Here is a 12,201-nt window from a genome sequence, read left to right as displayed (position 1 = left end):
CCATGACTTTTTTATTTTATAACTGGAAGTTTGTACCTCTTAATCCCTTTCATGTTTTTATTTTTTTTAATTTTTAAAATATATTTCTTTATTAATTTCAGAGAGGAAGGGAGAAGGAGAGAGAGATAGAAACATCAATGATGAGAGATAATCATTGATCGGCTGCCTCCTGCACACCCCCTACTGGGGATCGAGCCCGCAACCCAGGCATGTGCACTTGGCTGGAATCGAACCTGGGACCCTTCAGTCCACAGGCTGACGCTCTATCCACTGAGCCAAACCGGCTAGCGCTCCTTCATGTTTTTAACCCACCATCCCTCCAACAACCATCAGTTTGTTCTTTGTATCTCTAAGTCTGTTTTTCTGTTTTTTGTTTTTAGGCTCCACATATAAGTAAAACCATATGAAAAGACAACCTACTGAGCGGGAGAAGATATTTGCAAATCATATATCTGATAAGGGATTAATATCCAAAATACATAAATCATTCATATAACTCAACATCAAAATTTTTATTTTTAAAATGAGCAGAGGACCTGAATAGACATTTCTTCAAAGAAGACAGAGATGGCCAACAGACATATGAAAAGATGCTCAAGATCACTAATCACCAGGAAAATGCAAATTAAAACCACAATGGGACAGACCTCACACCGGTCAGAAAGGCTATTATCACAGTCAACAAATAACAAGAAACAACAAGTGTTGGCACGAATGCGGAGAAAAGGGAGCCTTTGTGCACTGTTGGTGGGATTGTAAACTGGCGAAGTATGAAGGTTCCTCAAAAAATTAAAAATAGAACTACCATTTAACCCAGCAATTCCACCTCTGGGTATTTATCCAAAGAAAACGAAAACACGAATGTGAAAAGATATATTCACTACTATGCTCATCACAGAATAATTTACAACAGCCAAGCTAAGGAAGCAACCTAGGTGTCCACTGATAGCCGAATGCATCAAGAAGAGGCATAGAAATACATTTCTGTTTTGGAATCTCTAAGCCTGTTCCTCTGCCCTTTCATCTCAGGCCCTTCTGCCAGAGCCTTGCCCACCCCGTACTGCCTGCCCTCCCCTCTCACCTCACAGTAACAATGCCTGCCCTAAATGCCGTTGGCCAGTCAATACTTCAGGGAATGGCCCTTGGGCCTGAGGGGCAGAGCTTACCTCTTCCCTTGGCCGCCACCTCACAGGAGACATTGGGCACGTCGCAGTAGGCACCAGCCCACCCAGGTGGACACCGGCACCAGGAGTGCGCTTTCTCTTGAATGCAGGTGCCTTTGTTTTTACATGGAGACCGACTGCACAGGTTCACCAGGGTCTGAAACAGAGGCACACACATGTCAACATCCACACACCGGAAACGAAGAGAATAGGTTACGCTGCATTTTAAGTAATCAAAGAGAACCACGTTAATTACTTTTCCCCAAAAGCTGTCACTCAACCTGCCGGCGTAGCTCAGTGGTTGAGCATCCACCTATGAACCGGGAGGTCACGGTTTGATTCCTGGTCAGGGCACATGCCCAGATTGTGGGCTCAATACCTAGTGTGGGGTGTGCGGAGTGCAGCCGGTTGATGATTCTCTCTCATCATTGATGTTTCTATCTTTCTCTTCCTTCTCCCTCCCTCTCTGAAGTCAATAAAATTATATTAAATAATAATAATAAAGCCCTCACCCAAGCCTTAAACTAGATCCAGTGTCCTCAAGTAATCTAATCATTTTATATAGTCCAATTCCTCTTAGCTCTGCTATTTAAACAGTTCTTATGAGAGAAATGGAAGAATTTGAGGAAGCCCTATAGGTTAAGCTATTCCCTACATCATGAGTATGTCTGGATATAGGGTCACACTGTCAGGCTAGAAAGCAGGAGTCAAGCTGTCAGACAGGTACACGTCTCCCCGTGCCAATCCTGTGCGAGGAATCCACAGGGGTCTCGAGCAAACCTGCCTGTGATGAGCATGATCTTAAAGCCTGTTAATAAGCCTAAAAACTGTCAAACAGCTTGTTTCAAGCGGAGAAAATCAGGCTTATGAAAACGTGAGGCAAAGAGTGCAAGCAGACTTGGGCCTTTCTCCATTGTCCCATGTGGCCTCTGGGAGAGGCAGGAACTTCACAATACAGAGGGTTTGTGAAAGGAGGGGCCGGCGGGGGAAGGGCAGAGTGCTCCACCAGCATTTATACTCTCACACCGTGAGAATGAGCAGAAAGCCAATGAGGATGTCCCCGACCCTCAGAATCCGCAGCAAGCTGTTTAACATGCAGAGGCGGTCACATCTGCATGTCCAATACGGACAGAGCCTTACTGAAGGGCACCTGTAAGGCTCGTTAAATGTGGCCGTTCATTCCCGAATTCTTGCGAGTTCTGTGATGCTATCATTTTACCACGGTTTTAAGAGGTAAAATAGCATAAAATTACACACAGTGCTTGGTATGCAATCTTGGAAGAGCTGGCTTGTCCCTACGGGACTTGGTTTCTCCGTCCATGAAATGAAAGGCTAGACTAGTTGGTTCTGAGGGTCCTTCCTAAGAGTCCAGAACAATGTAACTTAGGAATTTGCATTTAAAAGATGTGTGAATAGCTTGGTTGGAGGTTGTCACAACATTGTAAGACCTGACACTTGTCCCCTTAGATATATCTGACCTTTCAATTTTAATTTTTTAATTGTTCTTTTTTCCCTTTCTGTATTTCCAATGTAAACAATATCTATGTGCTTACTTCCCACATGTATTTGTCTGCAGTTCTCAGTCTGTTAACAATTTTTTTATTGATTTCAGAAAGGAAGGAAGAGAGAGAGAGAGCTAGAAACATCAATGATGAGAGAGAATCATTGACTGGCTGCCTCCTGCACACCCCCCACTGGGGATTGAGCCTGCAACTTGGGCATATGCCCTTGACTGGAATCAAACTCCGGCCCCTTCAGTCTGCAGGCTGATGCTCTATCCACTGAGCCAAACAGGTTAGGGCTGTTAACAACAATTTTATTGTTTATCTGGCTAGTGTCACTATTTTGCAATTTACTAGCTACTAAGAAGTTAACCTGATTTATCTCAGGGACAACCCTGAGACCTAGAATTTTCTCTTTCAGGAGAGGCTTATGTACCTAGAAAAGAAATAGGTACGGAACTTTGCTACTCTGAGGAAGCTGAGTGAGTGGGCTGGAATTTAATTACCTGACAGTTTTTCCCAGTGTAGCCCAAGGGGCAGGTGCAGCGGTAGGTACCCAGGCCATCCACACATATTCCTTCATTCAGGCACGGATGAGAGTTGCACTCATTGATCTCATGGAGGCAGTATGGGCCAGTGAAGCCCACAGGGCACAAGCAAGAGAAGGAGTTAATTCCGTCGACACACGTACCCCCGTTGAAACAGGAGCTAAGGAGCAAACAGGGAGAGCGCCATCAGCGGGGTGATCTGGTCCTCTGACCTGCTATTTAAAAAGCAAGGTTCCTGGAACCTAAGATGCTACGGAGGCCAATACTCCTGAGCATCCCAAACCCCTCCACCCAGTAAATTTTACCTTTTTCCAAATTAGATTGGTTGCCCCTTGGCCTTGAGTCCCAGCTTCCTATCCACAACCAAGAAGCTTAAGTATTTAAAAGGCTGAGTTTATGAGCAATTCCCAGAGAAAGTGAAGGTTTCCAAATTTTACCCAGTCCTTCTATATCACATTTCATTTTATCCCTAAGCCAATTTCATTTCTAAGAAAAGTGCTAAACAGAAAGCTCTTGATTCTAGATTTCTTTATGAAAAAGAAACACAGCAAATTTGCTAATAAGTAAAAAAAAAAACCCCACAAAAAACAGCCTCCCAGAAATTACTTAAACAGTGATGACACATCTGTAAAGAAATAAGAATTTTTAAATTGCCAACTAATAGGAATGAAAGACAAAGAGGAAAATTTGTCTTTTGTTCAGAATTACAGCTCTTTCTGTTTCCCTAAGCAAGAAATAAATGATGACCTACCACTAAGCTTGTCAGCCCCTGACCTTTGACCTGCTAACTACACATCTACAAGGAATCAGGGCTGGGCAACAGGAGATGACTATGGGACCCACATGGATGCCTTGCCCCTGCCCCGCAATCCCAGTGCTGTGCCCCCTCTTTCTGGAGTGTATGGGCACCCACCTCTCAGTGCACTCGTCGATGTTGTTCTCGCAGTGGACTCCTTCAAATCCCGCCGGGCACTTGCACGTGTAGCTGTTGACGTAGTCGGAGCAGGTCCCTCCGTTCTTACAGGGTTCGCTCAGGCACTCGTTAATGTCTGTCTGGCACTTGTCCCCGGTGAAGCCCGCAAGGCACAGGCAGGAGAACGTATTCACTCCATCGACACAGGAGCCTCCATTCTGGCAAGGATCTAAGCCATTAGACACGAGAATTAGAGCTCCAAACAGCAGCAGCAATTTAATCTGAGACTCATAAAGGTGGGCGACTTGTACTGAGTCCCACAAAGAGCAGTAACCTAGTAACTCAGGGAATGCTTCAAAGAGATTCCTCTGCCTTAACTCCCAAAGCTACTAGCTTCGAAAAGATTTAAAACACTAATATTAAGGACACATGATAAACTGTCGGGGTGGCCAGTCTCAGACCTGAGAGGCAGTTGCCCCCGCCAGCTCTTCTGTGGCCCCTGAGTGGTTTCCTGGGCCCTGGGGCTTAGGAGCCGGCTGGCATACTCACTGGCGAGGCAATCATCGATGTCCTCCTCACAGTCCATACCGCTGAAGCCCGGAGGACACTCGCACATGTAGCTGCCCTGGGTGTTATGGCAGAGACCACGGTTCAGGCAGGGCTTGGAGACACACTCGTCAATGTCAATGGTACACCGCTGACCTAGAAACACAGGGCAGTGAGTGGTCCAGTCAGGGGACGCGGATTCCACAGAGATTACGTGGGGCCTGGGCGCCAGCTGGGGGATGGGCTACTTCAAGGGCATTCTGGTTGGTCCCCTGCTTTGGGAAGTCCCTTAAGGCCTCTGTGCCCCTGGCAAACAGCTGGCCAGGTGCTAAAATTCCCTGCAGGACATCATGGTTTCAGGCTCAGGCTGGAGTCTTCCAGGCACCAGAGGACCCCAGAGACACGCCTTCCATTTATTCTGATGACCTGCCCACATGAAAAAATGTTTGGTTTCTCCTTCCCGGGTTGTTACCTTGCCAGCCAGGGGCACACAGGCAGGTATAACTCTCGAAATTGGGCGCCTCTCTGCACACAGCAGCATTCTCACAAGGGTTTGGGGAACAGGGAGCCAGCACCGTCTGACAGTTCTTGCCTGCAAAGCAAATGACAGAGTTCAGGACAGAAAACCAGCCATGGAATTGGAAATTTCCCAGATTCTATACCGAAGGAGGCTCTCCGAATGCACGTCCACAGCAGTGGTGAAGAGCTTTGGAAGCCGAGAGACCTGCGGCCCCTGAGTCTTGGCTCCGACTTTATTACTAACTGTGTGGCCTCAGGCAAGTTACTCATTTCCTCTGAGCCTTCCACATCAGTAAAATGGAAATCAGGATAGCGCTCATAGAGGCTTTTGAGGATTCAATGAAAAAAAATGATCAGTAAGTGCTTATTAGTTAGAGCCTGGCACACAGAGTGAGCACGTGACAACGGGGGCTGCTGTCATCGTCCTGCTATCATGAGTAGCTGCGTGCATTTGACATCTGCCTCAGTCGGGAGTGACAGCTTCTGCATCTCCACAGCTAAGGTTCGGCTACTTGGAGGCTTAGCCACACAGACCCACTTCGTGTGAGCAGGGAAGAAGCCACCACAGTACGGCCTCCTATTCCTCGCAGCCTCACTGGCCCGTTCCAGAAGGCAGTGAGGTTGACCAGAAGGCCCCGGAGGGAGGAAACGGGGAAGTGATCCTGAGTGCCTAGCAACATGTCTCCTTATATCGACAGCAACAGCATGACGTCCGTATCTGCCCACCAATGTTTTCTGCCTCAGCATGCTGAATCCAAGCTTTCAGACACAAAAAGGATGCTCTTATTAAAAGGGAGATGAGGTTGATTTTAAAGTCAAGTTGCAACTAACTTGATTTAAAATTTTATCCTAAAATTTTGTATTCAGAAAGAAGAACATTACCACAATTTTCACCAATGTCCCCAAGCAGCTTTTTAGTGTGTCTGGTCAGAATAGTGGCTCACAGGGAGGGCAATGTTGCTTAATGGCCTTCATGCAGGCCAAACTCAATGCCAGGCAGAAGCCTTAGCCACACTCAGCACTGAGATTTCACCTGCACGGGCTTCCAGTCTAATATAATTAATTTCTCAAAGTTCACACATAGGAGATTCTTTTATTGGCATCCTAATCTAAAGCAAAACCGACAGCTGGCACAGAGTAAACATTCTTATAGTATCCGCATAGCAAGAAGACAGAATGAATAATTTCAACATGAACTGTACACACAAGTCACACCCAGGGAAGTCTATGATGTGGTTGCATAGAGTGACGTCTGCCTACATCTCCCCACAGCCGTCAACATTGAGTCTATGGTTGTGAGTGAGATGATCTTCTCACTGCCAGTGAGTGTGGTCTGCACTGTCGCTCTGAAATGAATGACACAGAGGAGACTGTTTTTGTCTGGGGAGAGCTGGGGATCTCTGATAGCTCTGATTTTACCCACCAGGCTGGCTACATGCTGTTTCCCCACATGAACATGTCTTCTAAAGCGGGGCAGAGGGAACAAGTAGCATCAAATCTTCCAGGTCACAGGGTCATGCTCAAGGCCACTTGCCGCTCTACACGGCTCAGAGTCACCAGTCACAGCTACTGTGCACAGCCCAAGGCCAAGGCATCCCGCCCGCATGCTGCTCACTGCAGAGCATGCAACGCCATCCCCCGTATTTGTTTTGTTTCCCAGACATGAAGAAAACGGGATGGCGAGGAGGTAAACAAGCCACACAAATACAACCAATCACAGGATGGCAGCAATGAGGCAGGAGAACACAGCAGACATGTCCAAGCACACTCCTGAAATAGCACCCGAAACAAAGACCACCTGGCATACAACGGAGGCACAGCACGTCTTCTGTGTGTGAGCGCCATCCGGGGCGTTACCTCTCTGAATGAGACGCAGCTGTGCGGACTGGGAGGAGAAGAATGGCAGTTAAGAGGACATGCTCTCGGTTTAGAGACTTGGGGACTAACCCTAGACCTACCACCCCTCTCTGTGACCCTCAGCAAGTAACCTCTCTTGCCTCAGCTTCTTCAGGTATAAATGGTGACAGGAACTTCTACCTGTAGGGTTATTGTGAGCACTAGAAGAAATAATCCAAAGTGTATAAAGTATCTGGCACATAATAAATTAGCAGTAAGTGGTAGCCTTGTTATTGAAACCAAGACAAGGAGCATGGACCATGGAGACACTGCTCCATTCACAATAATGGACTAAACCATCAGCTCTGCATCAGTTCCAACCACACACGATGAAAAAAATTCAAACCCTAAAGAGCCAAGAAGGCAATGAATCTCCCAGCACTTGCACGAGGGAGGTCACAGTGATTTCTCAGAGCTCCAGATCCAGTGAGTGAGGGCAGGACATGCGACGGGCGAGTCCTCTGAGCAGCAGCCTCACAGATCCCACCTCTGAGACTCCGAGGTTTGGAGTGACAAGGGGGGACGAGCATCCCCATGTCCCCGCACTTTCAGGGCTCACCTGTGTAGGGCAGCACGCAGCGGCAGGTGTAGCCACTTATGTCATCAAGGCAGGTTCCTTGGTTCAGGCACGGATTTGAAGCACATTCGTTGATATTCACCTGACAGTTATGGCCTGTGGATAGAAAAGGGGAAAAACCCAAACCGTGAACCTGTCTGTGAGCCTCCTATTATCTGAATTACTAAGCGATCCTCTCAGTGGTAAACATGAAACACCTCAGAAACTGCATTCATTTCTTCAGGCCACCAGAACATCTGTTCACTGGTTTCAGTGACAAGTCTCTGACATAGAGCAAGTAAAAAACAGTGCTTAGTTAAGATATGTTCTGATATCCTAAAGTCTAATGCACCCTCAAATACGGTACAAATAATTTCTCAATAATGAACCAAGAAGTTCATTAAGAGCAAAAATCTGCTGCTTAATCTAAATATAAGCTCTTTGTACACAAAGTATCTGGTCAGGGCTTAACAAGGGGGTATGCATTATCGAGGGGTGACATTCTTGAATACATTAATCAAAGCCTCCACGTTATGCCCCCTCTTCCATCCATGTGGTAGGACTTCCTGAGGTCACAAAGCTGCCTCCTCCTGATCAAGATATGAATTCTACTCCCACTCTAAAAAAGAGAAAAGAGGCACTTCTGGGGACAGGAAAGTACTCAACTATTACACACCTCTGCATCTTCAATAAAGCCTTAAAATAGAGGAATTAGAGCACTGTAAAAATGATCTGGGAGTGCAGAGGGCTGGCTATTCAATAGTCATACAAATATGGACTGTACATTTTGATTTTGTTTGATCAGTAAGTCTCAATGAGATAAAGACATAAAAGTGCTTTTAAATCTATACGCTTCTTCGCAAATGTAATATATCAGTAAATTAATAACTAAAATAAGGTTTCAGAATGTTTTCAACTAATCAAATAAAATGTCCCTGAAATATACTGCTGATTTGCAGTAGCCTGGCACCGCTTTTTTTTTTAAAAATATATTTTTATTGATTTCAGAGAGGAAGGGAGAGGGAGATAGAAACATCAATGAGAGAGAATCATTGATTGGCTGTCTCCTGCACGCCCCCTACTGGGGATCGAGCCAGCAACTCAGGCATGTGCTCTTGACCAGAATTGAACCTGGGACCCTTCAGTCTGCAGGCCAACACTCTATCCACTGAGCCAAACCAGCTAGGGCCTGGCACTGCTTTTGAGTGGGGAACTCCAAGACTAAGTGAATAGAGCAGTCCAAATATAAATGATTTACCCATGGATTTCTCTCTCATGAGTTTCCAAGAGAAAACTGATGGTAGAAATACAACAGTAACAACCCCAAAATTATTTTACACAATACCCCCCTTATTCTGTATTTTTCCAGAAGGCCACTGGGAACTATGTATCTAAGAGTATCTCACTGTGAGAAAGAATTTGCTGGGAGGTTTTGAACACATGAATCTTTCCATATTACTGCTGTAGGAATTACAGCAAGACAGTATTTTCATCCTACTACCAATTTCTCTTTTGAATTATCATAGAATCAATCCTGCATCGAGAAGCTTGCAATTAGAACACCTGTCCAAAGTTGTGTAAGTGAAGTCCTGGCTGCTCACCTCTCTGCTAGGCTGAGAGTAGAATCTATATCTATTTATGTTTTTACTGCCCAGTGCCTTATAAATATTACGTGCTCAAATTATGTTTGCTGTGTGAATGAACAGAGGAAAAAAGGAAAGAAAGAAGTGAGTCAAGCAATACGCAACAACTAAAGGGCAGGGAAGGGAGATGGAAATATGCACTTTTGCCTTCACCTTTAAAGCCCTTCTTGCAAGTACACCTGTATCCATTCACCAGGTTGTCACAGGTTCCTCCATTCTGGCATGGATTGGAAAGGCATTCATTTTTGTCCACTTCACAGTTGATGCCGACCCAGCCTGCATCACAGAGGCACTTGTATCTGAAAGAAGACAGAATTCTTTATTATGGGTAATGAAGGTACAACTGAGTCAGAGTTGAATACAGGACATGGTGAAGAAATGAGGGAAGGAGGAGATGAAGGTAAGCTAATGTCATTTCTACTCTCTGGGGACCTATACGTGGGTCACCATGAACACAGTGTGGATCAGGAGGGCCCATCTGGAGTTAAATGACCTTCCTTCCTGGTGCTTCCCTGGTTCACAAAGATGCTAGAGAAACTAATTAATTACACTGAGCTTTCATATGTAAAGAGCATGGTTGGTGCAACATATTGGACCAATCTGAAAGACACATTAATATGGATAAATCTGCACAGTTTTTTTTTCTTATATATAAAACTAGGGGGTGAGGGTGGCCGGGGAGAGGTCAGTGGCGGGGGGAGGGGAAGGGAGACTTACATAATATTTTAAAACAATAAAGAATTTAAGTTTTAAAGAAACAAAAGCAAAACTAAAGTAAAGCAAACCGTAGGGTCATTTGTTTCTGAGGCAAAATCTACTACCCAGGAAGTAGATTAGTATCAGGGACTCTGAGCCACTCTGAAGATCTCCTAGAATGCCTGACTTCTGAGATATGTTTTGTTCTGACCAGAAACCCTGCCGCAGAAAGCACCCAGGGTACTGAGCAGAAAAAGGTCCAAAATGAAGGTATTTGAAGTACTTGGACATTGTTCACAATTTGAATGTCATTAGGACTTAGAATGTCGTATCAGGAGATGGTGGCCAGATGTCTGGAGCTTCTTAGGAAAAATGTGATGGGTTGGGATGCTTTGAAGGCTGCCCTACTCTGAAGCAGGAATACTGAGAAAATTCATCTTGGAAATGACTTGATTTCCCATTTGCCTCTAAACACCCTCTTTATTCTTTCACTTGCCAAAGACTCATAAAACAACCCTGAACTCCTCCCACGTGCTGCCTACCCACACGAGGAAGACATTCCTCCTTATTTTCCTCCTGCTCAGTCATAGGAGGGAAGGACAAGGAGGCACTTTGGAAGACTACAATACGGACTACCAAAATCTCAGTCAGCTCAGGTCCCCGACTGACTTCTGCAGGTCAGCTGACACAGGTCAAGAAGAAACGATGACTACATGGCAGCTACTCACCCGCTGAGGCCCCCGGTACAGTTCCCGTGGATGCAGGGATTGCTCAGACACTCGTTCACCTGCGAGAAGCAGCTGGGGTGATGGGGACCCTCGGGGCATATACAGCGAAAACCATTCACATCGTTGATGCACGTTGCACCCTTGCGACAGGGATTGGAGGCACACTCGTCAATGTCAATGTTACATCTCTGCCCTGTAGAGAAGGGGGGCAGTTCTTGTCAAATCCAAAACATTTAGGGAATAGACACAGAACTGAGACATACTGTGTTGACACCTTCATCTGCACAGGCACCCAACGGAACTTATTTAAGGAATGAGACACCCAAAAGCACGTAGTGCCATGAGAGGGAGGAGCAAGCAGCATTGTCTTCTGATATGAAGCAAAGTTATCAAAATGCTGGTGTCATGTTTTGACATACATTTCTTCTTCACGCCATCTTGGAAAAGGGGCAACTTCACAGGGTTTAGAAAGAGAGCATCCAAGTTACCAAAGTTCTCGACGTGGCTCTGAATACTTTCAAAGAAGCTCATCTTACTGCTGTTCTCAGCTGGCTTATCGAAAATTCATTTTTCCGGTTAGTCAACCTCTTACAGTTCTACAGAGGGTAAATCTCAATGAACTGGGATGCTCAGTGAATGAAATAGTAGTGAAATGATTAATGTGGTTAGAAAAGGAAAGTTAGTTTGCTTTCACTTGTAGAGTTGTATTAATCCATTATCTGTCTCAGGAACAATATTCTAAGTATAATTTTACTGTCCTCTGGTAGCTGAGAAAACAATTTTGGGTCTTTCCATCTTTTTAGAGTTGTATTAATCCATTATCTGTCTCAGGAAGAAGAATATTCTAAGTATAATTTTATTGTCCTCTGATAGCTGAGAAAACAATTTTGGGTCTTACCATCCACACCAGTGGCTCTCAAACTTACATGTGCAAAAAGAGATGCTTAAAGTACCATTTTTAAAGGAGACTTAGGCCCCATCCCCGTGGACTGTGATGGGTAGGTTCCAGCAAAGCACATTTTAAATTATGCAGGTGGTTCAAACACTACATTCTGAGGAACTCTGATGCAGACAATTAAAAGCTCATCATCATGTAAATGCTCAGAATATATGAAACTGAAATGAGTAGGTTCATCCTCTAAAATATACCTGAGGTTGCATTTGAAAAGAAGCCTGCTGGAACCTTAACATTTATTGTTTTAAGCTGAGTAGTATGAAACTGAAATGAGTAGGTTCATCCTCTAAAACATACCTGAGATTGCATTTGAAAAGAAGCCTGCTGGAACCTCAACATATATTGTTTTAAGCTGAGTAGTTTTCCAGTAATATGAGTTTTGCTTTGTTACATTCTGAATAATTGAGATTCAACTAAATATTCCAAAATGTTATAAAACTTTAAAATAACCCATCATTCTGTAAATGAGTGGCAACACGTAAATTTATGCAGAAACGGACAAATTTCAAAGAATACAATGTTCTGACTCAGAAAAA

At 44.8% G+C, this 12,201-nt stretch overlaps 1 protein-coding gene across 2 annotated transcripts in view; it reads right to left on the bottom strand.

Moving 5' to 3' along the window:
• NOTCH2 (notch 2) overlaps positions 1–12,201 on the bottom strand; it is a 94,629-nt gene that overhangs the window by 21,045 nt on the left and 61,383 nt on the right. For both annotated transcript variants that reach the window (XM_015563491.1, XM_015563490.1), the window contains exons 12-19: positions 10,711–10,903; positions 9,440–9,585; positions 7,647–7,760; positions 5,145–5,264; positions 4,676–4,828; positions 4,127–4,355; positions 3,172–3,373; positions 1,167–1,320 (exon numbers count right to left, since the gene is read on the bottom strand). In XM_015563491.1, the coding sequence (XP_015418977.1) occupies positions 1,167–1,320; positions 3,172–3,373; positions 4,127–4,355; positions 4,676–4,828; positions 5,145–5,264; positions 7,647–7,760; positions 9,440–9,585; positions 10,711–10,903 (1,311 nt within the window). The remainder of the gene's footprint in view (positions 1–1,166; positions 1,321–3,171; positions 3,374–4,126; positions 4,356–4,675; positions 4,829–5,144; positions 5,265–7,646; positions 7,761–9,439; positions 9,586–10,710; positions 10,904–12,201) is intronic.

This window comes from Myotis davidii, unplaced genomic scaffold, assembly GCF_000327345.1.
Source record: "Myotis davidii unplaced genomic scaffold, ASM32734v1 scaffold217, whole genome shotgun sequence".
Lineage (NCBI taxonomy): Eukaryota > Metazoa > Chordata > Mammalia > Chiroptera > Vespertilionidae > Myotis > Myotis davidii.
Note: the sequence above shows the minus strand (reverse complement) of the source record. Positions and strands in the feature narration are given on the sequence as shown.